The sequence below is a fragment of the Primulina eburnea genome, chromosome 14 (genome assembly GCF_022965805.1).
Source record: "Primulina eburnea isolate SZY01 chromosome 14, ASM2296580v1, whole genome shotgun sequence".
NCBI classification, from domain to species: domain Eukaryota; kingdom Viridiplantae; phylum Streptophyta; class Magnoliopsida; order Lamiales; family Gesneriaceae; genus Primulina; species Primulina eburnea.
In genome coordinates, this window is record NC_133114.1 from 1,893,727 (window position 1) to 1,917,575 (window position 23,849).

At 34.8% G+C, this 23,849-nt stretch overlaps 2 protein-coding genes across 2 annotated transcripts; both read right to left on the minus strand.

The window, feature by feature from the left end:
- Positions 1 to 5,694: 5,694 nt before the first annotated feature.
- Positions 5,695 to 7,201, minus strand: LOC140812565 (NAC domain-containing protein 104-like). Its single transcript, XM_073170870.1, has 3 exons — positions 6,802 to 7,201; positions 6,052 to 6,323; positions 5,695 to 5,977 (listed from the first exon to the last, which is right to left on the minus strand). The coding sequence occupies exons 1-3, from the start codon at positions 6,971 to 6,973 to the stop codon at positions 5,843 to 5,845; spliced, it is 579 nt and encodes a 192-aa protein (XP_073026971.1). The 5' UTR covers positions 6,974 to 7,201; the 3' UTR covers positions 5,695 to 5,842.
- Positions 7,202 to 22,074: 14,873 nt separating this feature from the next.
- On the minus strand, positions 22,075 to 23,783 carry LOC140811591 (15-cis-phytoene desaturase, chloroplastic/chromoplastic). Its single transcript, XM_073169577.1, has one exon. It carries the CDS (start codon positions 23,647 to 23,649, stop codon positions 22,195 to 22,197), a length of 1,455 nt encoding a protein of 484 aa, XP_073025678.1. The 5' UTR covers positions 23,650 to 23,783; the 3' UTR covers positions 22,075 to 22,194.
- Positions 23,784 to 23,849: the final 66 nt, after the last annotated feature.

The window sequence follows — 23,849 nt, forward strand, 5'->3', positions numbered from 1 at the left end:
TTTGTATACATAAAATGGTAATGTTTGTCCAATATATTTATTATTTTATCTTGTGTCAACTCGTGTGTTAAACTTTTATACTTTATTTGATTATTTGGCTACTTTTCTTGAGTTTATGTAGTTGGACCCATTTCAAAAAATAAAATATACAAAATTGTGATACTTAAATATTTTATATACTTTTATTTTCTATTTTCTTGAATAAAATATTATATATATTATTTAAAACAAATCATTTATTTTTATAATATAGTTCAATATATTTATCATTTTGATAGTTTATATTGATAAATTTCAATTTTAGCAACATATCTTACAATTTTTGGCAATTTCAATCTTTTTCCAATATAATTATTCATATGACACTGCATTATGTTCGAGCCATGTTAATGTTGTGGGGCAAGAAGAAAAAAATTGCAAAGAGATAAATATATAACTATAACTCGTAAATTATATTTTCTTTATATTTATTGTTTGGTTATTTTTAATTTACAAACTGAGCTTTACGTTTATTTATCACCACAAGATTTTTTTTAACATATCGTTTCAGGTTCTGTGAACCACGGGTATGGCTCTGATCAGACACAGAAATTCTTTATATCGCCCAACGAAACTCATTTCAGGCCTACCCCTCGAATAAAAATCCTGGTTCCAATCCATGTCTACCACTTTCTTTCTTTCTTTTGTAATTTGCATGCACTGAATGTCCTTTAGGAAAAATTTGCCCTTGAATTTCTCGTACTTCTTTGTATTGAACTGATTCCAAAATTTCCCTTGAATTTCTCGTACTTCTTTGTATTGAACTGATTCATATTTTGGAATACATTCTCAATGAATCCATGCCTCTACCGAATGTGGAAGAGATTTTTGGTTTTATTCCCGCCTTCTTTGTAAAGTGGCATTTCTATTTGTCATCACTATTTTACATTGTATGTTTATTAGACAAGTCAAAATGGGCTGGCGGGGGGCGACCAGCCAGCCACTTGTCGCCACCTATCGCAACCCGCCATTAGTTTCATAAAATACTTAAAAACATTGAAATAAGAAATTAAGAAAGTATATAACATAATTCGTAAAGGGTAAAGTGCTTAAACCAAATATAAAGAAATTAAACAAATACTATAAAGTCAATTCTCATTAAATTTCATTCAATCTTGATCTTCTACATTAGCACATAGATTCAAATTTTACCAGATTGAGTGATGGAAGCGAGGCGCATGAGAAAATAAGGAATAAATAAGATAAGAAACTAATGGAAGCGCGGGAGGCTTATTCCAATTTTTATATAAAATTTAAAAATATAAAATTCTGCCCTAATTTGATGGGCTAATCCACCCCGTCTTGCCCCGCAACCCAAACGGGCTGAACCCGTTTGGCTCACCTCCAAACAGTATGCTATTTCATCAACTCAATCCGCTCAATTTTTATAGTGGGCCCGGCCGACCTGACGGACCTGACTCAATTTAACAAGTCTAATGTTTATCGAAAAGCAATTGGTTATCGGATTCGTTTATTTTACACATAAAATAGAACATAGATAACTTAAAATGGACTGTGAATATAACTCTCATTCCCATAAAAATATCATCATGGTGGCTCGAGTTTTGAACCCAGTTTAGTGTGACTCCAAAGTTACATGTTCACGCAGCCTTATTGAAAGAAAGAAATAAATAATCCATATGGAGTAAAAATACATTTTAGCCGTAAACAAAGCCATCAATCAAAGGCAAGAAATGTGCGACAGGGCATTATCCTTTCCAGTCAATATCCGCCGATGATTAATTGGCCCGACAATTCAATTGATCTTTGTCCATTTGTTCTGCAAAGTGGCATCTCCACTTCTGCACAAGTTTCTGTCGAATGAATGCATCTTTTATGAATAAAATTCAAAATATTGATCTGTTTAATTGGAATTAATTAATAGTTTAATGCACTTTTAGATTTATCTTATGTATATAAAATACAAAAAGAAACATCGGTGGAGTGAAAGAGAACCTAGTTGCCCTCTTCGCACTCCATTCTTGTGCCTCTAATTGCTTTGACATTTGATGTAATAATTTATTTTCTTGGAATATTTGTTCATCCATATAATTAGCGTCGATTAAAAATTATAGCTGATATTAATAGTACACAAATATTTAAGTTATATTATAATTGGATTATATATATTTTAATCAGTGTGCTATGTATGATAAGAGAGAACAATAAATACAATCGATCATTTCCGAGAAAAGAACACTATTTCGAATTATGTGGGAAAAAGGTTTGGCTTGTGTTCGTATCATTACCTTTCCTCTTCAAATTTGATGTAGAACTATATGAAAAGGCATGGCATGTCTTGTGCTATCATAATTGCTCTCAATTTGATTTTGTCTTCTCAATCCAAAATTCAAACATTAAAAATCAGACTTGCCTTTAGTCACAATTAATTTGACTTTGCAACATTCACAATTGATCCCTATCATCCATATTGTTTACTGATAAAAAAAATAGTGTTTGGGGGAATGATTACTATTGTTGGTGGTGACAAGTTTTATTAAGCAATGAAAATATATAATTTTGTTGTCTCTATAGTCCTTGTTGACAAAATATATATATTATTGCAAAAAATAGAATAATAGTTATAAATGATACCGTGTGATACACTATTCACACTATGGATTATGCACCAGCAAACATACGATGTAAAGATGAACGAAGAATGTCGAAGGATGTCGAAGTTTTTTTCGACGAAACCCCTCCAATTATCAAGTCAGTTGTGGTGAAAGTATACGAAAAAATGCTAAAATATAAATGAAAAAAGAAATTAGATATCATCAGTATATCTATGTTATATTCGATGTATTTGCAAGTGTAAAAAATGTTTTATGTTTTTTGAAGTTCATGACTCGTCGGTGTTCAATAGTATTGCATCGTACTTAATGTAGTTTTTTGTTAAAAATAATAATAATTTTGAAATATTGATAATGATATATAAAAGTTTAATTGTTTGAGGTGATTTGATCTTCAATCTTGCTTATAAGTTACAAGTTATTTCTAAATTTTGTTTGAATAAAATATAATTTTCTAAGAAAATCCAATTGCTATGGATCAAACGATCCAATCTGACCACAAAAAAATTGCCAAAATTTTTGAAGGTGAGTAAGCATGACATCTTCTCTGACACAACTTGTGTTGCCTATATCTGAGACAAAGTAAATAGGCATGGTTTCTACAAAGAATTTTTTTATGAAACTTGATTTCAAAGCATCCTCTATACATATATTTATACATGAATGTATAGGCATGGGGACTATTTGGCATTTACACCACAATTTCAACCTAGGAACTGCAAACAGCCATCTATCTGTCATATATTCACCACACACATTTACATATATTTAGTGACAAAGATGGCTACAAATATATATATATTTTCCAATAGATAAAATGAGCACGAACTTTATAAAGTGTACATACAAATATAATTGACAAAAGTAATGATATTCTTTCTATCAATATTTTCTCAAATGAATATGTCGTACAAGGTTTGTCTAGTTGGATTTACTTGACTAGAACTGTTTGCAGACTACTGCATTAGTCCAAAGATTTATTTAATGAGTACTAATGATAATGACTACAATTTCTTCATCATAAAAATAAAAATAATGGTAACCATATCAAATGTCCCCACTCTTAGCTCATGTTTGACAAGTGTCATTATCTCATATTTCTATTTGTGGATAATTTTCAATTTACAGACACTTGAGTAGTATTTGTAAAATGCTCAGTTTTGGTAGTGCATAATAGAGCTTGTTTATGGGAGAAATCTCAGAAAGAGCCTAACGATCGTATTTTTATATTTGGTCACGGCTCAGTGACGAGAGTTGCTGACGTCCCGCCCCAGGTACTTGGTATAGCTAGACTGATAAGTGGACCACATGATAATATGATAGTCACTTTCAAAGATCAAACTTCACCCAAAATGATATACTATTTATGATTTATGGTTATTTATGCTTACAAGTTTTACGCCAGCTTATTTTAAATAAAAGTATTATTTTTATATGTATGTGTCTGTCTACGTATTATTTGTTATTTATGGTTAGAAGGTGCTGAGTCATTAGACTCGCTACATTTGGATGGTTAGGTGAAGATGATTTTGAAGGAGGCGCTGAAGCTTGACTGAATAGGATCTAGCATTACATTTTTGAGAGACTTTTATTTTCCGCATTAGTTTAAGATTTAAGATTTTAAAGTAAAGATTTTCAGAATTATCTATTTAAAAATTTGGCAAAAACTTGTGCGAGACGATCTCACTGGTCGTATTTTATGAAACGGGTCTCTTATTTGGGTCATCCATAAAAAAATATCATTTTTTATGCTACGAGTATTATTTTTTATTGTGAATATCAGTAGAATTGACATGTCTCATAAATAAAGATCCGTGAGATCGTCTCACAAAAGACGTACTCTAAAAATTTTATGCTTTGTTTTGAGGTTTAGTCGTTGGAATATTTTAAATGGACGTAAGATTTTACGGTTGAAGTTTTATGATATTTTATGCAGTTAAAGTTTTTTAAATATAAGTTTTTACATTGGATGGTTTTGAAGTTAGAAGAAAATGTTTATAAAAAAAATAAAATTCTCTAGTATTTATTTAAATTCTAAAGTTAAAAATAGAGGACATTTCAGTATGTTTTTCATTATAAATTATAAGTTATGCTTAGATTGATATATTCAAAATAATTGATTTCAAATTCTTTAAATATAGCTTAGATGTAAAAGAATTGAAATGAATTCCAAATTCACTTCATATCAAGTTTTGTAAATACACACAAGATGAATATTATTTGAAATTATGATAAAATCAATATCAAATCAAATCACTCACTTCAAATCAACTTCTTCAATTATCTTTAAGTACTTTGAGATATACTTTTTTTTATAAATATTTGAGTCTACACTTTGTCAAATTTCTGCATATTCAGACAATACAACCCAAAGTCTCCTCATTTCTCAAAAAGATAATTAGTTTGAAATATTTGAAGATGGATTGTTGCATCATAATGACGCATGCTGACCTCATAAGCCATTAATTAAAGGAAAATGAAAACATTTATTTATTTATTTATTTTTCTTTGTTATACAGTACAAGACAACTTCCAAAAGTTGGAAAGAGTCATCCCATTTATATATAAATATAAAAATCTTAAATGTGTACTCACAACCCAACAACAAAAGCCCATTATTCATTGGGCCCCACAAGCCCATATTTATAATCCCAATAACCCCCTTGCACGTGAGAATCTTCCCAACAAAATGATTAAAAATCAATTGTACATAATTTTGAAGCAACATCGAGAGGCCATACATATATATCATTCATATATTCAATATTTCTTGCCCTTGACATAGTTGTGATGGTAGGTTATAATGGAGATTTATCATATTTTCCTCCGTCTTTGTCTTTCTAGTTCGAACCTGTCATACAAGACTTGTTTAGTGTGGTTTATCTGATCAGCGTGAATAGTAGATTACTGCATTGTTCTTTTAGATTTGTTCAAAAAATAACGGTTATGGGTTCCAAAGATTAAAAAATATATTTAGTCTTCTGATCAAGTTTAGAAAATAGAACTTGAATATTAAGAAAATTATGTATATAAGTATTGCAAAAATTATATCATGAAATAACCATAACCTACAATATATCATCGAAGCGAATTCAAAACTTGACATAAAGCGTATTTTCCTTGAAATAAATGTCGCATACTACATCATGAATTGAATCGGTACAAACATTTGCTAACATAAAAATTCGAAATCCTACGACATTCAGGCCTGGGGAATTAACTAGGCCAAATCAATCTTCAGGCAAGCTGATTTCATCCATATCATCCAACGACAGGAAAACCTCATCCAAGCACGAAAGTTCCGTCCCGTCATCGCCGTTGTCGTCGTTCTCGTACACTCGGCACACGACCCATTTGCTGTAATCCTGCAGCAAGCACAAAAAGATGTATGTAACTTATGATTCTACGTTAGTTTAAGAAAATAGTGTTAAAACCTTACATTAATCTTGGAGTTTCTCCTTGATCTAGTTTCTCTATTGGTGGAAGCAGAATCAGAGAGCCTATATTCCTCCATGATCCAATTTGTTTTGACCCCTTGAGCCGGTTCCCCGATGTAAAATGCGCAATATTTTTTCATGCCAACTTTGGAGCCACCACTCGTGTGTATTGGCTCTTCGACGCCGAGTGACTGCCAATGCCCGCTCCCTGTAACTCTTTGCTGTGTTCTTCTACTATAGAAGTACCACTTGTTCCCTTCCCCCATAGCTTTACCTACATGCAGCACAATCCATGTTATGAATAAAGAAAAAGAAAAAAAAATCTAAATTAATATATACTAGTGTCGTGACGCACGCTCGTATAGATACATAAGAACAAAAATTGTTTTGAATAATTGAAAAAGCGGCGGGAAAAATAAGACTATAACGACTTTGAATTTAATATATAAGTATATAACTAGTGACTCTTGACATGAGATAAGCGCATGTCAGACGGAGCGACGGAGCCGGACATGGAACTCTTTACATAATTTTCGAGACGGAGTCAAAATACAATAGCAAACTTCTAAGATCAAAAGGAAGAAGGTGAATTTGTCTACTGTGAATTGAATGCTAGCTAGCTAGGTAGCTAGCTGCATGGTTTGAAAACATATATATACACAGCCAGCCACATATGTATAGATACCATGCACCTAAGTAATGTCTGTGTTTTTGTAAGTAAAAAATAAGTGTAAATATGCTGAATTAGTTACCATTTAAGTCCCATGGATCATAAGGATAAAGATCAAGATCCGGGATGATATCAGGATGGTAAGGCAAAATCGCCGCCTTTCGTTGAAGGAAATGAACCACAAGCTCTTCATCTGTGGGGTAAAACCGAAATCCCGGCGGCAGGTTGCAGTTGAAGCTGCTATAATCTCCCATCAATCCCACAAAAGAATCAAGAATTATGTATATTTAAGATAAATCTTGATCACTAATTATTCAACTCGATAAAAACACACACATACATATATATATGTGAGCTAAATATGGGAAGATTGAGTGTGTGTATATACATACAACTGGTGGTATATATAGATGGATGAAGGATTATTTCATAATAAAAGTGGTATTTATAGTGAGTCGGGGTGTGGGAAAAGAGAGAAAAATGAAGGGTTTTGACGTGAAATGGAAGTTGTGTGTGTTTTGATCAAAGATTGAAGCATATGCTTTTGTTTTTATGTGCAATAATATTATAATAATTATATTTGATTGTGTTCTCTTTTTAAAATTGAAGTGTGGTGTGCTGCTTGATGCCCTTGTTCCCACTCGGGCGGCGGGTATAATATTATTAACAAAACGTTGGATACTTTTCAAGTAACGGGAGTGGTACTTGTCGGCATTTTAGGGAAAACTTCATAATATAAATGCTAATGTCCATATTAGATGTCCGAGTTGATATAATTTGTCAAAAATGTTTTTTTTTAGATATATATCAAGATGATCAGTCTCACAAAAATAAATTCATGAGACCGTCATACAAATACCAATAATATATTTTTCATGAGTTGTGCAAGATTCGTCCCATAAATTTGACTCGTGTTACAGTCTGACAAGAGTTTTTTTGTGTTGACCTACGTATGTATGGCCAAATAAATTTTGATTCGTTATGATGTGGAGATATTTAGGGGCGGAGCCATCCCAAAGGTTGGGGTAGGCTCCAGTCTAGGCTATGTTTTTGGGTCAAAGTAGTAGTATGGATTGAGTTTTCTTTTATTAAGTTTTAGCCTTATCTTTTTAACTTACTAAATTTTGTGAGCCCATTTTTGTAGCTCATTTCTTTGAGGGTTTTTAATAGCTGTCTGCCAAGGGAAGAGCTTTTGTCTTCGATCTTCTTTCACTTCTCTCGACAGAAAAGGCTTCAAATTTCATCATTTTTGTCACGTCCCGGGACGGGGGTTGGTTGACACCGGCGTTGCTCTCAAATTTACATTCGAAAACAACAAGCCTCGGAAGGAGAAAATTCAGAAACCGGTCTTTTTATTCATAATACGAAATAATTCATTGTATGATACAAACTCGAATCATTAATGTTTTACAGCGGAAATGTAAAACAGACAAAACATTGCTTCTACAAATGCAGCGGAAAAACATAATTTAAAACTGAGAATAACAATCTTCTTCTTCACCATCCCCAAAACTGATTCTGCTCCTTTTCTTCTAACCTTTCTTCATCGTTCTTATCTGAGATGTTATGGTGGGTGAATGATATGGTTGTCACTCAGTAAGCGGGGGCGGGAATAACTCCCAGTTTTCGAAATCATTTTCATACAGAAACGTAATACGAAAATATACAGGAATTCTTATTTTCATAACGGAAATCAGTGTTCAGTATTCAGAAATCAGTAATCAGTATTCAGTAATAAAAAATCAGAAGTTTACCAAGTAAGCACTGAGCACGTTCGTGAATTTCATGGCTAAACTGATATCAGTCCCCTATATGTTCTCTCCTCTAAGGGGTGAGGCCAGTAATCAGTAATGTTCAGAATATATATTTCTACCATTAGTTCACTAGGTTTCAGTACTTCAAAATTCAGATATCAGAAATCGATCATACAGAAACTTTGCTTTAAAACATTGATCATCAAACTGGATTCAAAATACTTATACATAAGCCCACTTACAGTAATTTGCTAAAAGTGTTTCGGTTGAAGTCTGGAAACCTGCTTGCCTTGCTACTGCATTTTACAGCTTCGAAAATGCACTCTCTTAGCTTTAATTTCAAGTGATAACTCAAGATTTTGGTAAACCAATTCAGAGGTTTGATAGTGATATTTATAGGCGCAATTCTGACTGTTAGTCTCCCAATTAAGGGCCACAATCTGACATTAACAATATTTATTTCGTGTTAAATGCTTCAGTTACAAGTTATGTCCTGAATTAGTAACTGTCTGCTGGAATTTCGTGTTGCTGCTGCTGCTGGATTTTATCTGTTGTCTGCTGCTGGATTTCAATCTACTGGGAAAATACCAGCTTCTGAAATATTAGCTTCTACTAGAATTTTTAGCTTCTGCTGAAATTTACTAGCTGCTGCTACTGCTGGAATTTCAGGTTCTCACAATTTTCATCTCCAACGAATGGATCTTGCAGGTGGGTGTCTGTTTAGTCAGCGTCTTTCACATGTTGTGTCGTTGATTTTGTTTTCAAGATTGATGGCAAATGATTTTGCTTGGAATTGTTGTTTATTTCTCTATTGTTGGCTTTCGTTTAAAATTTGTAATTTGGGAATTATTTAGGTGTTGAATGTTTCAATTTCTTCCTTTTTTATGTATATTTTTAGTATTTGGAGAAATTAATTTATTTACCAGGATGGCTTGGCAGTGTAAGTGGCTTGTTTGGTTTGGTGGTGATGGTGTAGGTTTTAGGTATAGTTCAGTTTTAGAATGGAAGTACATGATTCGTCGTCAGACAATAATTGGGGTTAAGAGGCTGTGAGTTCATATAAAATGGGTAAACCATTGTTCTTTACTTTTCGCTTCTTTTGAGGATGACAAAATCAAGCTCGCAATGCCAAAAAACCACGAGACAGTTAAATGGGAGAACTGGATTGAATCTTTATATTTGATGTGGAAACCACATTTAATAACATAAACCTAACTCAATGATCATCCATTTTTACCTATGCAGCTTCATGGTCTATTTATTTTAGGTTAGTTTAATGTGATGATATTAAATATTTGATTTACATTATTTAATGTTGTTTATCGATTCATCCAACCCATGATCAAAATATTTTTGGCTACGTCTCTGGAGATATTACGGATTTTTTCTTTCAAAAAGATCATTGATTATATTTTTTAGAGTTTGTAAAAAAATTTCTTTTTGTATTGCTCGAGTTACATTGACTTAATTTACGTTGGGGTGGGGAAAATGGGATATTCCCGTGGATTCTTTTTAAATAGGCAAAAGTTTGTGTGAGACGGTCTCAGATGTCATATTTTGTGAGACGGATATCTTATTTGGGCAATGCATGAAAAAATATTACTTTTTATGCTAAAGTATTATATTTTATTGTGAATATCAGTAGGATTGACTTGTCTCACAAATAAAGATTCGTGAGATCGTGTCACAAAAGACCTACTCTCTTTTTAAATACGAGGACTTGACTTATTAAAGTTTGTTATAAGGTACGAAATTATTGCATCTATGAGTTTGAAATTTGGTGACTTATCATGATGAAAGAGAAATATGTATGCATATGTATGTATGATGTCATGTATGTATGTATTAATATAATAAATAGTGTAAATTAGTTTTTTATTGGTAAAAAAATTGGATGTTTATATACACTATTTTTTTACATTAAATAATTTGTTTATAAAAAATTTAGATGTTACACATGAATTATAATTTTTGAAGATGATTTTACATATAATTTTTATAATTAATCAGAAAGATCATATAAATAGGATAAATTTAATTTTTTTAAAAAAATATAAATAAAATTTTATAGCTCTTTATAATAATAAAATACCCATAATTTATCATGTATATTGATGCTGATGATTATGATTATGATGTGAAATAGTATTGATAAGACCTCGTGCCATCCCGGCATGATGTTTATGCATAAATTTGGGGGTCATTTCATCTTAGGTGGACCGATCGATCCATTTTAGCGAAGAGTGAGTCTCTTGTGAGACGGTCTCACGAATCTTTATCTGTGAGATGTGTCAATCCTACCGATATTCGTAATAAAAATTAATACTCTTAGCATAAAAATTAATACTTTTTCATTGATGACCCAAATAAGATATTCGTCTCACAAAATACGACCCGTGAGACCGTCTCACACAAGTTTTTGCATTTAACGAAAACTAAGTTTATCAAATAATTGATTTCCTACATTCATTTTATCCCAATTTGTGGTTTGACATTTCCTTCTTGATGAGGTTGAGGATGATGGACAACATTAAAAATGGTTTCATATAAATAATTTTTTTTTAACTAAGATTCTATGGCTCAAAGAAAATATTGATTCTATGTTGGAATTGAAAATGCCAAGGAAAAAAAACTCATATTTTTCACTTTGAAATTACTTGGTTAGATTGTTCCAATTCCGATAGATGGTGAAGATGGCTCCGAACTTCTTCGATACACTCAAGTTCAGGTCTTTGATTTTGAAATTTTGCAAAGATTTGTGAGATCGGATTCACTATCCCTTTTCAATAGCGAAGGAAAAAACCTTGAGATTTCGTGATAGTTTTTACTTTAAACTTGTAATGTAACCTTCCAAAATTTGCAGAAGTTGAAGAATTCTATAAATTTTTCTCTAAAATGACGAAACTTATCTTTCATCCCTATTGGCCGCATATTCTAAGGAAATTTCTCGCTTTTGGAATATAAATCAATTTCATGGCAAAACCAAATGCTTTTGCAAAGACATTCAATTAGTTTGTTTTTACTTTTTATTCGGGTTTGATGCATCAAATCATGACTTTCACCATAATTGTACATCTTATCTTATTATTCATTTGTACTTATTTACACGTGATGGTACATACCCATTTACTCGTTGTAAAAAAAATAGTTAAAAATAAAAAACAAATATGATTAGGTCTGGTTCGATACGGAATATCGATTTTTCCAGATAATACCTTATACCGTACCGAAACATTTCGGTACCGAAAAATTAATACCGGTATTGTGCCAAAATTTCTGTATACCGTCATATCAGTATATCGAAATTTCGATATGACATAAATTTCATACCGTTCTTATAAAAAAAACTTCGGTATACCGAAATTTCGATGCGGTATCGGTATAATACCGTTTATACATAAAATTTTAAACAAAAATTGTGTTATTCTCATTACAAAAAAGCTAAAAAGCCCCACACAAAAATAATAATTGACGGAGCAAGTGAACCCAACAACATTATATTATAATTTTTTAAATATATAAAAAAAATTCGGTATACAATACCGAAATTTTTAAATTTCATACCGATGCCGATACCGAAAAGTTCAGTAGAGTATCATACAATACCGAAATATTCGGTATACTGTTAAATTAGATATGTACGTTATTTTGCGATACGGTAAATGTGGTATATCGGAACTATCAGTGTTTTTTCCTATCCCTAATTAAGATTTTAAAAAAAAGGGAGTTATTATATGAAAAGCTAGCTAAAAACTTGGAGTATGCATTATACATATTCATGTTCAGACATAAAGGCCAGCTATTAAATTATGATTTAAGAATCGAAATGAAAGCTTACCGACCAAATTTGGAAAAAGATATCCCAATATCCATTTATATTAGTACCCATAGATATATAGATGTCATAATATTTATCTATCATGAGACACATATATACTAAATGAAGGATGTGATTTGCGCCTAACAATTAGGTTTAAACTTTAAACTCAAAATCTTGTCATTTTCATATAATGATTTGTTAAAAAAACAAAGATACCCTAATGAAAAACCATATATTAGTTAACCCGCTGGTTTGTCATCATCTAACAATCTTACATAAGATATATATATATATATATATATATATATATATATATATATATATATATATATATATATATATATATATATATATATATATATATTGCTCCAAAAGGTGAAATCGCTCACCTTAGGCGCCCCTCATCCCCGACCCGACAGGAATGTGAGAAGAGGTAAATCATGGTGACTCAGTCAACCAGCAGCAGCTAGACCTTATGCTACGCCGCGCACAAGGAGCTCCCCCTCATTGGAGGGAATTTAACTCCCACACTGCCGCTTGCGAGACTCGATCTCTGGTCATTGCTCCAAGATTTACTGCTGCTGACCAACTGAGCTAAGCCCATGCGGGCATATATATATATATATATATAGAGAGAGAGCGAGAGAGAATTTCATAAAAAATTTGGGGATTTTGCGAAATTAATTTCTTCAATGATCATTTGGGAAGAATTTTGAGGCTAGATAGTAACCCAATTAAATTAATTATAGAATCAAATAAGTGTTATTAAAAAGGGAAGTTATTGAAAAATCTCCAATCAAAAAATTTCTTTGGCTTCACTCCCTACCCATAAAATTGTGGTACTATGTCATACAAAATGTGGTACACTTCATGTGGAAATGTGGTACACTTCATGTGGAAATGTGGTACTAAAAAAGTACCTAGGGACTGAACACAAAAAAAAATGACGGCTGAGGACTGAACCCAAATTTCCCGTCAGTAAAATCGGAACAGATTTCGACAATGAGTCGGTCACGAGTCTGGTCTGACCAAGCCTATAATCTGTTCTAACAGTCGAATCGATCAAAATGGTCAAAAATCACTCGGGTCCATCATAAACCGGTGATTGATTCAACCCGTATTTAATATTTTTAAAAATTTTGATTATTTTTTATGTTCTTTAAAAAATTATATATATATAAGTTTTTAAATTTTAAATATAAGAAATAAATATATATATATATATATATTATTTGGATTTTGGAAAATTTTAAAATTATTATTTTAGTATTATTAGAGTTTATTTTGATTTACTTTTTATAAAAAATATAAAAATCATTATATTTAATTATATATAATTAAAATTTTTAATTTTGATAAATATTTTATTATTATTTATATATATGTTTAAGATTTTTAGAATTTAAAATATATTATTTATTATATTATATTATTATTTTATATAATATGATAGTTTTTTGACCGAAAGTCTTGTTGAACACATACAACCGATTAAACCCTTTAAAAAAAATAGATCTGCTTGTTCACCGATTCGATTATGAAAACATTGATTAAGACTATTATTTTATCTAATTATATTTTTTCGTTATCTTGTTTCTATTTATTAATGAATTATGAAAAAAAAAAAAAAGTATTACATTGCGAAATAGAGAGGGTTGGACGGGATTTCACACTTTAATCAATCCTTTCATGACATAAATAATGTGGTTTAATTTGCTAATTGGCTAGACGACATAAATAATTGCATTCGAGGCTTAGGGTTTCGCATCTTACGTTGTGTGTGTGGACACATTGTAAATGGGAAGTCACTTTCCAATTTTTTGTGGCAAAAGAAATTATCTTTTATCGTTTTGCGCATTAATAATTTATTGAGTAGGTCTCATGTGAGACCGTCTCACGGATCTCAATCTGTGAGACGGGTCAACCCCGCCCATATTCACAATAAAAAGTAATACACTTAGCATAAAAAGTAGTACTTTTTCATGGATTATCCAAATAAAGATCCGTCTCACAAAATATGACCCGTGAGACCGTCTCACACAAGTTTTTGCCTAATTTATTTGAGCTCACAACCCTTTTCGCCTAAGAGTGGGCCTCATGTGATATCCATTCACATATCTTATTTTGTGATACGGATCAATCCTACGGATATTCACAATTAAAAGTTATAGTTATTAGCATTAAAAATAATATTTTTTTATAGATGACCCAAATAAGAGATCCGTCTCACAAATACGACCCGTGAGATCATCTCACACAAATTTTTGTCCTCGCCTAACTACAATTGGTTTTCATGGGGAATAAGGATTTCGTTTAATAAGGGAAATTTGAATTAAAAGCAATCAGTTTAATGTATCCAGAATTTTGATTAAGACTTGCATTAATATATATATATATATATATATATATATATATATATATATATATATATATATATATATATATATATATAGGTATAGTTTGGTACACTGGATAAGGGAGGAATTGATAAATAATCCTCTTTATCTCACGTTTGGTACATTTTTAGAAAGTTCATGATATTGATAAATAATTTTATACAAAGATAAAATATCTCTTTTATAAGATGTGATAATTTTAATTTGTATATTATATAATATGATAATTATATAAATGATTTTTATAAATCTCAATAAAATTATTAATATCACTCGAATAACCTTAAAAATTGATATAAATATCAAGGACTCAATTATCATTGTTGTGTCCAAAAAATATATTCTTTGAAGTCTATGAGCAGTAGCCCAACAAAGGAAAGCCCAAGAGAATTGTAGTTGGCCCATGAAAAGAAGTTGCGGCCGGTTACATCCATTACCCAATATGGAAGACGTGGATTAATCGTGGAATGCGGTTGAAACTTCCCGTGGAGTGTGACAAAGGCAGAAGGAGTAATCAGAAAAAATCTCTCTCAACAACTACACACAAAAATCTAAGCAAAAAGCTCTGCAGAATTCTATCATCAATTGCACGCTCATTTTTCATTTTCCAGTATTTTAGTTTCTTCATATTTCGCATATTCCTCCAACTTTCTTGTGATAATGTCGTTCAAATTCATAGCAACGTAATTAAATTTGATGTTGTTAATGGATTCCATCTATAATTTTTTCATATTCCTTATTTCGTGTTTACGTTTTGAGCCATTTCGAAGGAGTTAGAACTTACGACCGAATCGAGACCTGCAACGCTTGGTAAACGAAGTCAGATTATTTCACAAATTTGACACGAACACGTGCCTGGCACGCCCGCAAATTTTCGTGACAAACAAGTTGGCACGCCCGGTGGGACCAAATGCCTCCAAAGCATACTGAGAAGAATGAAGGAATTCCTCCATCACATGGAAAAAATCATCGTTCACAGGAGGAAGAGACTGATGTTGATGGAAGAACGGTGGAAAGGCTAGTACAACAGTTCGAGGAAAAGACTATGAAGGAAGGAATTGTTGTTTCTGGTGGTAATGGACCTTCATTGAACTTTATGTTAGCCATGGAGAAAAACATCCGCAGTGATCTCAAGGAAATGACCCAAACGTTCTCTACTGTTATGATGGAATTTGTGACAGAAATGAAGGAATGGAGGAAATCTGTAAGAGGAGAGGCTGTTACACCAGAAAATGCTGAACTCCAAGAAACTGACGTTAAGTTGCTAAAAGATCAAGGCCAAGGATCAGGAACTTCTCAAGCAGGTGAAAATCGCCGCTTAGGGAAACACGAATTCCAGAATCTGCCAAGGGAGGGAGATACACTCCTCCGCACAAGAGGGATGAAGAATTGGGATTGAAGTTCCAAAACTGCAACAATGGCCAACAAATGGCTGGTAATGTGTTCTCCGTGACGTCTCCTAACTCACATCCAGGGATGTATGGTGATGGGGGAATGCGTGGATATTCAGCGCCAGGTTTGGAGAATAACACTCGGGGGGCAATCTATCCTCCTCACCAGTTGAGACAAACTCCAACATTGGATTTTGAGATGGTACGTGATGTGATTCAAGAGTTGTATGGCCCAGGAGTGAGGCCAATCAACCGACCAGAATTCCACAAACCATATCCTGATGTTGTGGATCGTGACAACCCTTATCCAAAAGGATACCGCATTCCAGACTTCACGTTATACTCCGGGGAAGACGGTCAATCCAGCGTGGAACATGTAGCCAGGTTTACAATTCAGTGTGGGGAATTGGCAAATTTGGAGAACTTTTCTAATTACAAGTTACGTTTGTTCCCAAATTCCCTGACCAGTACTGCTTTCACATGGTATGCAACGCTGCCTCGGAACTCTATTATGACTTGGCATGATATGGAACGTCAATTCTATACACAATTCTTCAGAACGATACCTGAGATTAGTATAGCAGAATTGTCAAGGGTGGTCCAAAAACCCGGGGAATCTGCTAATGATTTCATTTGCGAATTCAAGAAGGTGAGAAGCAGATGCCAAGTTTTCCTCCCTGAATCAGAATACGTGAAGATGGCACAGCGAGGACTTGATTTTGAACTTAGAAAGAAGTTCCAAGGGATGGAATTCCGTGATTTTTATGAACTTGCTGCCAAAGTGTCAGAGTATGAGGAATTGTTACGAGAGGAGAGTCATAAAAGAAAGTCTACAGTGGGCTCTTATTTCCAGGAAGTGGAGGAAATTGCGTTGGCAGAAGTAGCAAATTCCGGATCACGCACTGTCCCTTTGTTGAAGCGCAAGAGTGAAGAATTTTCCAAGAAAAACATGACTCTAGTGCAAACTCCCTATACTTTCGATGCATCAAGGACGGAGGAAATTTTCGATCACTTGGTGAAAGAGAAGTTTATAACATTCCCCTCAGACCACAAGCTGCCCACTAGGGAGGAATTGAAAGGAAGAGATTACTGTAAGTACCACAATTCCTTCAATCATAATACTAATGCTTGTTGGGCTTTCAAGAATATCTTGCAGGAAAGAATAAACAAGGGAATCCTGAAATTCCCCGAGAAAAAGGAAGCAATGATCGTGGATGAAGATCCTTTTCCCCCGATAGCCAATGTGAACATGAGCAGTACTGACTTGCGCTTCTTGATCAATGAGAGGAGGAGGAGTGGAAACACGGACATGTCCATTAGACCAAGAATTACTGTAAAGAAATGTTGGGTGCCTCGGGAAATGATGTTTGAGGTTAAAGAGAAGAAAACAGAAGCTTTTCATGGAAAAGACCGCTATTACAGTAAGGAGGATCTGCATTATACTGGAAGGAATATGACGTGTAACAGAGAATCCATGGCCAAAAGGCCGGTGAACCAGTACCTCAGAAGGAGCCCATATTCTTGGTCGATGAATAACGAGAAAAGAAGTGGCCAGCAGTCATTTCATAAGATCATACAGAGGCCATCTCTTATGAACACCGATAAAAAATATGAGAGGAATTCCCGCTTTGTTGTTCCTCCCAGAGAAATCCCTGATGGTGTGTGGAGGCGAGTAGAACATCCAAAATTCCCAAAGCCTCTCTCTAGAACCCAAAAACGACGTTTGTTGAGAGAAAAAGCTGCTGAACGTAGGGCAGGGGTAGAGGAGTCATTTAACGAGAAGAAAAAATTTGGGAGGAAGGCTACTGAAGACAATGAGGAAGAAGATGAAGATCTGTTATCAGAAGAAGACAGTAAACAGGTCAAGAAAGCTACTATCAAGGTGGGGCAAATCCCCGTTTCATTTGAGCGTGCCACTGGCTCGTTGATGTTGCCAGAGGAGTTTAAACGCAAAAGGACATGTGAGACCGATGTATTTACTGGAGATCAAAATGGTACAGAATCCATTCAATCTGATATGGTGGATGAGAGCATTGGTGTTCTTGTCGATGAAAAGAAAAGAGTATTGATGAAGCGACCCACCAACGAAATGACTAAGCATATCAAGCCACTCTACATTGTAGCACACGTGAATGGAAAACCATTGTCTAGGGTACTAATAGATAATGGGTCGGTTATGAATATTCTACCCTACAGAATCCTTCAAAAATTGGGCAAGAATGTTGAAGATTTGATTCCTACCGAAGTCTCGGTGGCGGCTTTTACCGGGGAATCTACAAAAACTTTGGGAGTGTTGCCAGCAAACATCACTGTAGGCTCCCGATCTTCGTTGTCAGCCTTTTTTGTGGTAAATTCCAGTGCTAGTTTCCACGCTTTGTTAGGAAGGGATTGGATTCACACCAATCATTGTGTGCCATCATCCATGCACCAGTTGATGTTGATGTGGAAAGGAGATGAGGTGGAAGTGGTACAGGCTGATTCCCAGCCGTACCAGTCAAACTCCAACGCAGTAGAAGCTAGAGACTATGACGGCGCCTTCGGACCTATCAGAATTCGTGATTACAAGGTGAATGGGCAGCAAGGAGCAGTCTACATGGACACCACGAAGGTAAGGTAAGAAGTTGAAAAAATTCTCAAACCCACTGCCATGGTCTCTCCTAGACCCATGGTTCGACCTATTATCGAGGTGGTCGATGTTTAAGTTCACTAAAGAAGAGATGGAAGTGGCTGCAACTTCCGAATGGAAAGCCACATTGCAGCAGCTGGTGAGTGAAGTACAATATCAGGAATTGTGGGACATTGACGGAACTGAAATAATATTTGAAGATGAATGTGATAACAGTGAGGAAGAAAGGGTTACAAATGGAGGATTTAATCTTAGCTCCGGCTCAGATGAAAGATCGACAGCCGGAGACCGATGTTTTATAAAGATGGAATAAATGAGAAGTGTTGTACAAAGTAGGCTGGATAGCCACTTTGGCTAATTTTGAGATATTGACTCGTAGGAAGTTTCTGCAAATATGCGAGGAATAGGCTTTTAAGCCATTCCTTGTTTGTAAATTGATGGAGCATTGTGAATAAATAAAATCATTGCTCATGAAATCCGATGTAGTTGATGTATTTTGAGAGGACTATTTGTTGTGTTTGTTGGCCAAATTGATGAAAAACTGAAGTTTGCTTATGACATATCTTGAAACCTTGGAGAGTATTGTTTGAAAAATGTTGTTTAATAGTTGATTGGTAACAAGCAGTGTTGACACGTCATGTTTGCATCAATGTTAAAGAAAACAGGCTTTTTGCCGTTTGTTTAGTTTTAGAAAATTTTGGCAGAGTTTCCTTTGTAAATGTGAAATGCCAAAATACAAATAGATGAAAACAAATCCCAAGCAGCATGTATATAGTAATAACAACATGTTTTCAAATAAAGTTTGGCTCTCGAGCCACTTTACAGAGTTACAAATCAGAAAGACATCCGCCAAAATATGGCAAACAAAAAGAGACAGCAGAAATCAGAATAAAAATGAGAATCGTCTCAAGTATGTGCAAAGGTAATAACAGCAAAAGCTCAAGGAATATCCAATCTGAACAAATCCTCCCCTTTGGAATGACAATGTGTTCGAACTTGTTCAGCCTCCTTCAGTGTGTATTCCCATTGTTGGTCTTGAAGCTTCCAAGCTGTATCAATATTTCTGAACACCTGGACCTAGAATCTTGAAAGCTGAAATATGGGAATGACTGTAGAAAAATCAACACTTGGATTGATACCATGTTGGAATCTGCAGTAGAGTTAGGTGAGGACCTGTAAGTTTAAGCGAATATCAAAAAAAAAATATATATATACATTGGTTTGGTTTTTAGAGCCAGACAATGCAGTAGACATACCTAGGAACAAAGGTGGTCTTAGCAACCAAAGGAAGATCAGAGTTGGCTCGATGGATTTGCACTAGGAGACGGAGGATCACTAACCATTCCTACGAGTAAAGAAAAATAAATCAATACACTTGAGTAAAGTGGCCAAGAGATCATCCTCAGTGAATTCGGTAGAGCATCACAATTTCTTATGCTGGTGCATTTCTTGTAAGCACATGGAAGATTACATAAGTTGTACGAGCTATGGACCAAGCTCCAAATATGCACACCAAGGGAGCCGCTCTACTGAGATGCAAGCAGTGGGTGTTGCATATCAAAAAACTCATTCAAACATATTCACAAACACCTTAAGAGCGGAACGGAATGTGACATATTCTACTATATTTGATGTGATGGAGGATTGAAAAAATTGATGAAATATCCTTACCTTGAGAAATTGTGGTTTGATGTGAAGGAGGATTGGTTGTGAGAACATTGAAGAGCTTGAGAATTTTTTGGGGTAAGAAGACAGAAAAGAAGTGTGGGAGGAAACATCTTTTCTTTCTTGTTTTTTTTGTTTTTTCTCTCCACTGCCTCATCCTATATATCGTATTAGAATTTTGGCCTAACTTATAAATGGGCTAATACATTAGAATTTTTAAATATAGCCAAATTGGCCCATGGGCCAAATTGGCTACGGGGGGCAATTGTTGTGTCCAAAAAATATATTCTTTGAAGTCTATGAGCAGTAGCCCAACAAAGGAAAGCCCAAGAGAATTGTAGTTGGCCCATGAAAAGAAGTTGCGGCCGGTTACATCCATTACCCAATATGGAAGACGTGGATTAATCGTGGAATGCGGTTGAAACTTCCCGTGGAGTGTGACAAAGGCAGAAGGAGTAATCAGAAAAAATCTCTCTCAACAACTACACACAAAAATCTAAGCAAAAAGCTCTGCAGAATTCTATCATCAATTGCACGCTCATTTTTCATTTTCCAGTATTTTAGTTTCTTCATATTTCGCATATTCCTCCAACTTTCTTGTGATAATGTCGTTCAAATTCATAGCAACGTAATTAAATTTGATGTTGTTAATGGATTCCATCTATAATTTTGTCATATTCCTTATTTCGTGTTTACGTTTTGAGCCATTTCGAAGGAGTTAGAACTTACGACCGAATCGAGACCCACAACGCTTGGTAAACGAAGTCAGATTATTTCACAAATTTGGCACGAACACGTGCCTGGCACGCCCGCAAATTTTCGTGACAAACAATCATATTTATATAATATATAAAATTAGATAAAAATAAATAAATCATGCAAGCACCGTAGGTGCATGAACAAATAAGAAATATTAACTCAAGCAACAACTTTTAAATTATAAAATTTATTATGATAAGATTATTTTTTTATTACAATCTAATATCTAAATTTAATCACTCTTATTAAAATCATACAAAACATTAAATATAATATCATACGTCTTATTTTTCCTTAACTTATAGGGTGTGTTTGGTTGAGTAGATTAAATAAGGATAGATTAATAGTCAAATATTTATCGTTAAAATTATAAGATGTTTTAATAATCATTTTGACCCGGTTTAAGATCCAATTTTATTAACCAAATATTTATCCATAAAATTGGATCTTAAATCGGGTCAAAATGATTATTAAAACAACTTGAAATTTTAACGATAAATATTTGACTATTAATCTATCCTTATTTAATCCACTCAACCAAACACACCACACATATTTATCCTATCATGTGTACCAAACTATGCCTAGTGTTCCATCTCAGTTTTTATGTAGTGAAGTTACTCGAACTCGAAATTAGTCTATCTTTGGCAGGGTTAACTCGACCCTACCCCTGCGGGCAGTGCCCTCACAGGATCTCAGCCATTGATTTTACATGGTGATTAAATTTAGGCATTTGATCACCTCATGGGGTATATGTGTGTTTAAATCTGGGCCTTTGATCACCTCATGAGGGCAGTGTCTCACAAGGTAGGGTGAAATGAACCCTTTGGCAGTGAGCGATTCTTTTTATATTATAATATCATTAAATCATGTGAATTTTTAATATTTTAATAGAAATTGATGTTATTTATTGATAATTTAAATACTAAAATTTCGTCAAAATGTACGGTGGATTGGTTACCTTAAAGCAAAATAACGAATCACACGAATGGAATTAAACGATACATGCAACAAAAACTTCACATTCTTGTACATAACATTTCATGATCAAGGATTCTTGTCCGTCACACTTTGACAGTCGCCCTATCCTTCAACAAAGCTTCGGCAGCCCTCCTCCCGGAGGCCAAAGCTCCATCAAACGTCGCGCTCGTCACATAATCTCCGCATACGTACAACCCCGGATTCAGCCTCGGATCCTTTACCAAATCAGTTGGTGGGCATTGGTTCGGCTGGGCAAATCCTATCCGGTACATTCGCAAGTACTGCCACGCACCCACTGAAGCCTTGCCGAACCAACCCGACAACTCCTCCACGACCTGTTCGGCCAATTCTTGATCCGGCACAGTTTCGTATAATCCGATTAGAGACACAGACACCAAGGCCTTTCCGGGAGGGGCGTAAGAAGGAGCCACATTTGTTGCAAAGAACATGTTGTTAACTATTCCTCGCCCCGACCCGTTTAAAAACAGTATCGGTTCATTAACCGGGACCTTTTCGCTGTCCACTGAGAAATACAAACAGACTGTGCTCCGCACTGGTTTCTTGACCCGATTGGAATCCATTTTTCCAGCCAGAAGATTCACAGCTTCAAATTCTTCAATGGCTACTATGACTCCAAGATCACTTTTCAAGACTTCCCCACTTTCTAACTTGACAATCACACCCTCCTCTGATTCTTGATCTAAAGAAACAACCCTTGAATTCAACTTGATCGAACCTGAATTCAATTTTCCCGCCAATTGTTCGGGAATTGCAGAAATGCCATTCTTCGGGAGGGTGTTGTCCCCGAGTGCAAGACATTTGAATACGAAATTGAACAGACGGGAAGTGGTTTCAAGCTCTCTGTCGAAGAAAATCCCTCCAAAAAAGGGTCGGAAAAATCTGTCCACCATTGAATCCGAAAAGCCAATTTTTCTCAACAAGGCAATAGTCTTGACTTCATCCGCATTCAAAATGTCGTAATCAGATTGATTCAAAACCCCAATCCTAGTCAGTCCAATCAATATCTTATCAGCGAACGTACCAATGGGATTCGTCAGAGACTGCAAGGCATCGACAAAATGCCGCAACGGGTCCGCTACCGTGAAGAAGCTTCCGTCGCAGTAAACGCGCGCACCTGAATAAAATCTTTGAAGATCAAGCGAATGATAATCGAGCAGCTTTTGTGCTTCGGGATAAGCTGTGATAAAAATCTGGAAGCCTCGGTCGAGGGTGAATCCGTCGATAAAGTCGGTACGAACACGTCCGCCCACGGCGTCGGAGGCTTCGAGGAGGAGGAAAGGGACGCCCTCGGCTTGGAGGCGTGTCGCGGCAGCTAAGCCGGCTAGACCGGCGCCGATTACAACCGCGCCGGTTTTGTTGGTGGGTTGTAGAATTGGATTGTCACTGGGTGGGGATAAGTCCAGGGAGATTTGCTGGGGCGTTGCATTGAGTGGTTTCACAGAGATCAATTTTGTGACGTTAAAACAATGCGAGTGGGAAGGGAAAGAGATCGGGAAGGAAATCGGAGCAACTATCATTGGGCCGTGGCGGCGGCGGTGGTGGCGGCGGTGGTGGCGGGAACTTTACGACTGCGCCGCTTTATGTGCGGTTGGCATGGCTTTCTTTATCCAAAGAAGATATAAACTTCAATATCCCGTTGGCTATTGGCTAGCACTGTTTTTCTTGTTTCAAATTTAATATATGAAAATTAAATTTTAATTTTAATTTGAAGGAACAT

Bases quoted from the DNA above. Each gene is read 5' to 3' on its own strand.
- LOC140812565 (XM_073170870.1), bottom strand. From the start codon at position 6,973: ATGGGAGATTATAGCAGCTTCAACTGCAACCTGCCGCCGGGATTTCGG. The intron at 6,324-6,801 runs GTAACTAATTCA...TGCTGCATGTAG, and splicing joins TGATCCATGGGACTTAAATG to GTAAAGCTATGGGGGAAGGG. The intron at 5,978-6,051 runs GTAAGGTTTTAA...TGCTTGCTGCAG, and splicing joins GGAGAAACTCCAAGATTAAT to GATTACAGCAAATGGGTCGT.
- LOC140811591 (XM_073169577.1), bottom strand. From the start codon at position 23,649: ATGATAGTTGCTCCGATTTCCTTCCCGATCTCTTTCCCTTCCCACTCG.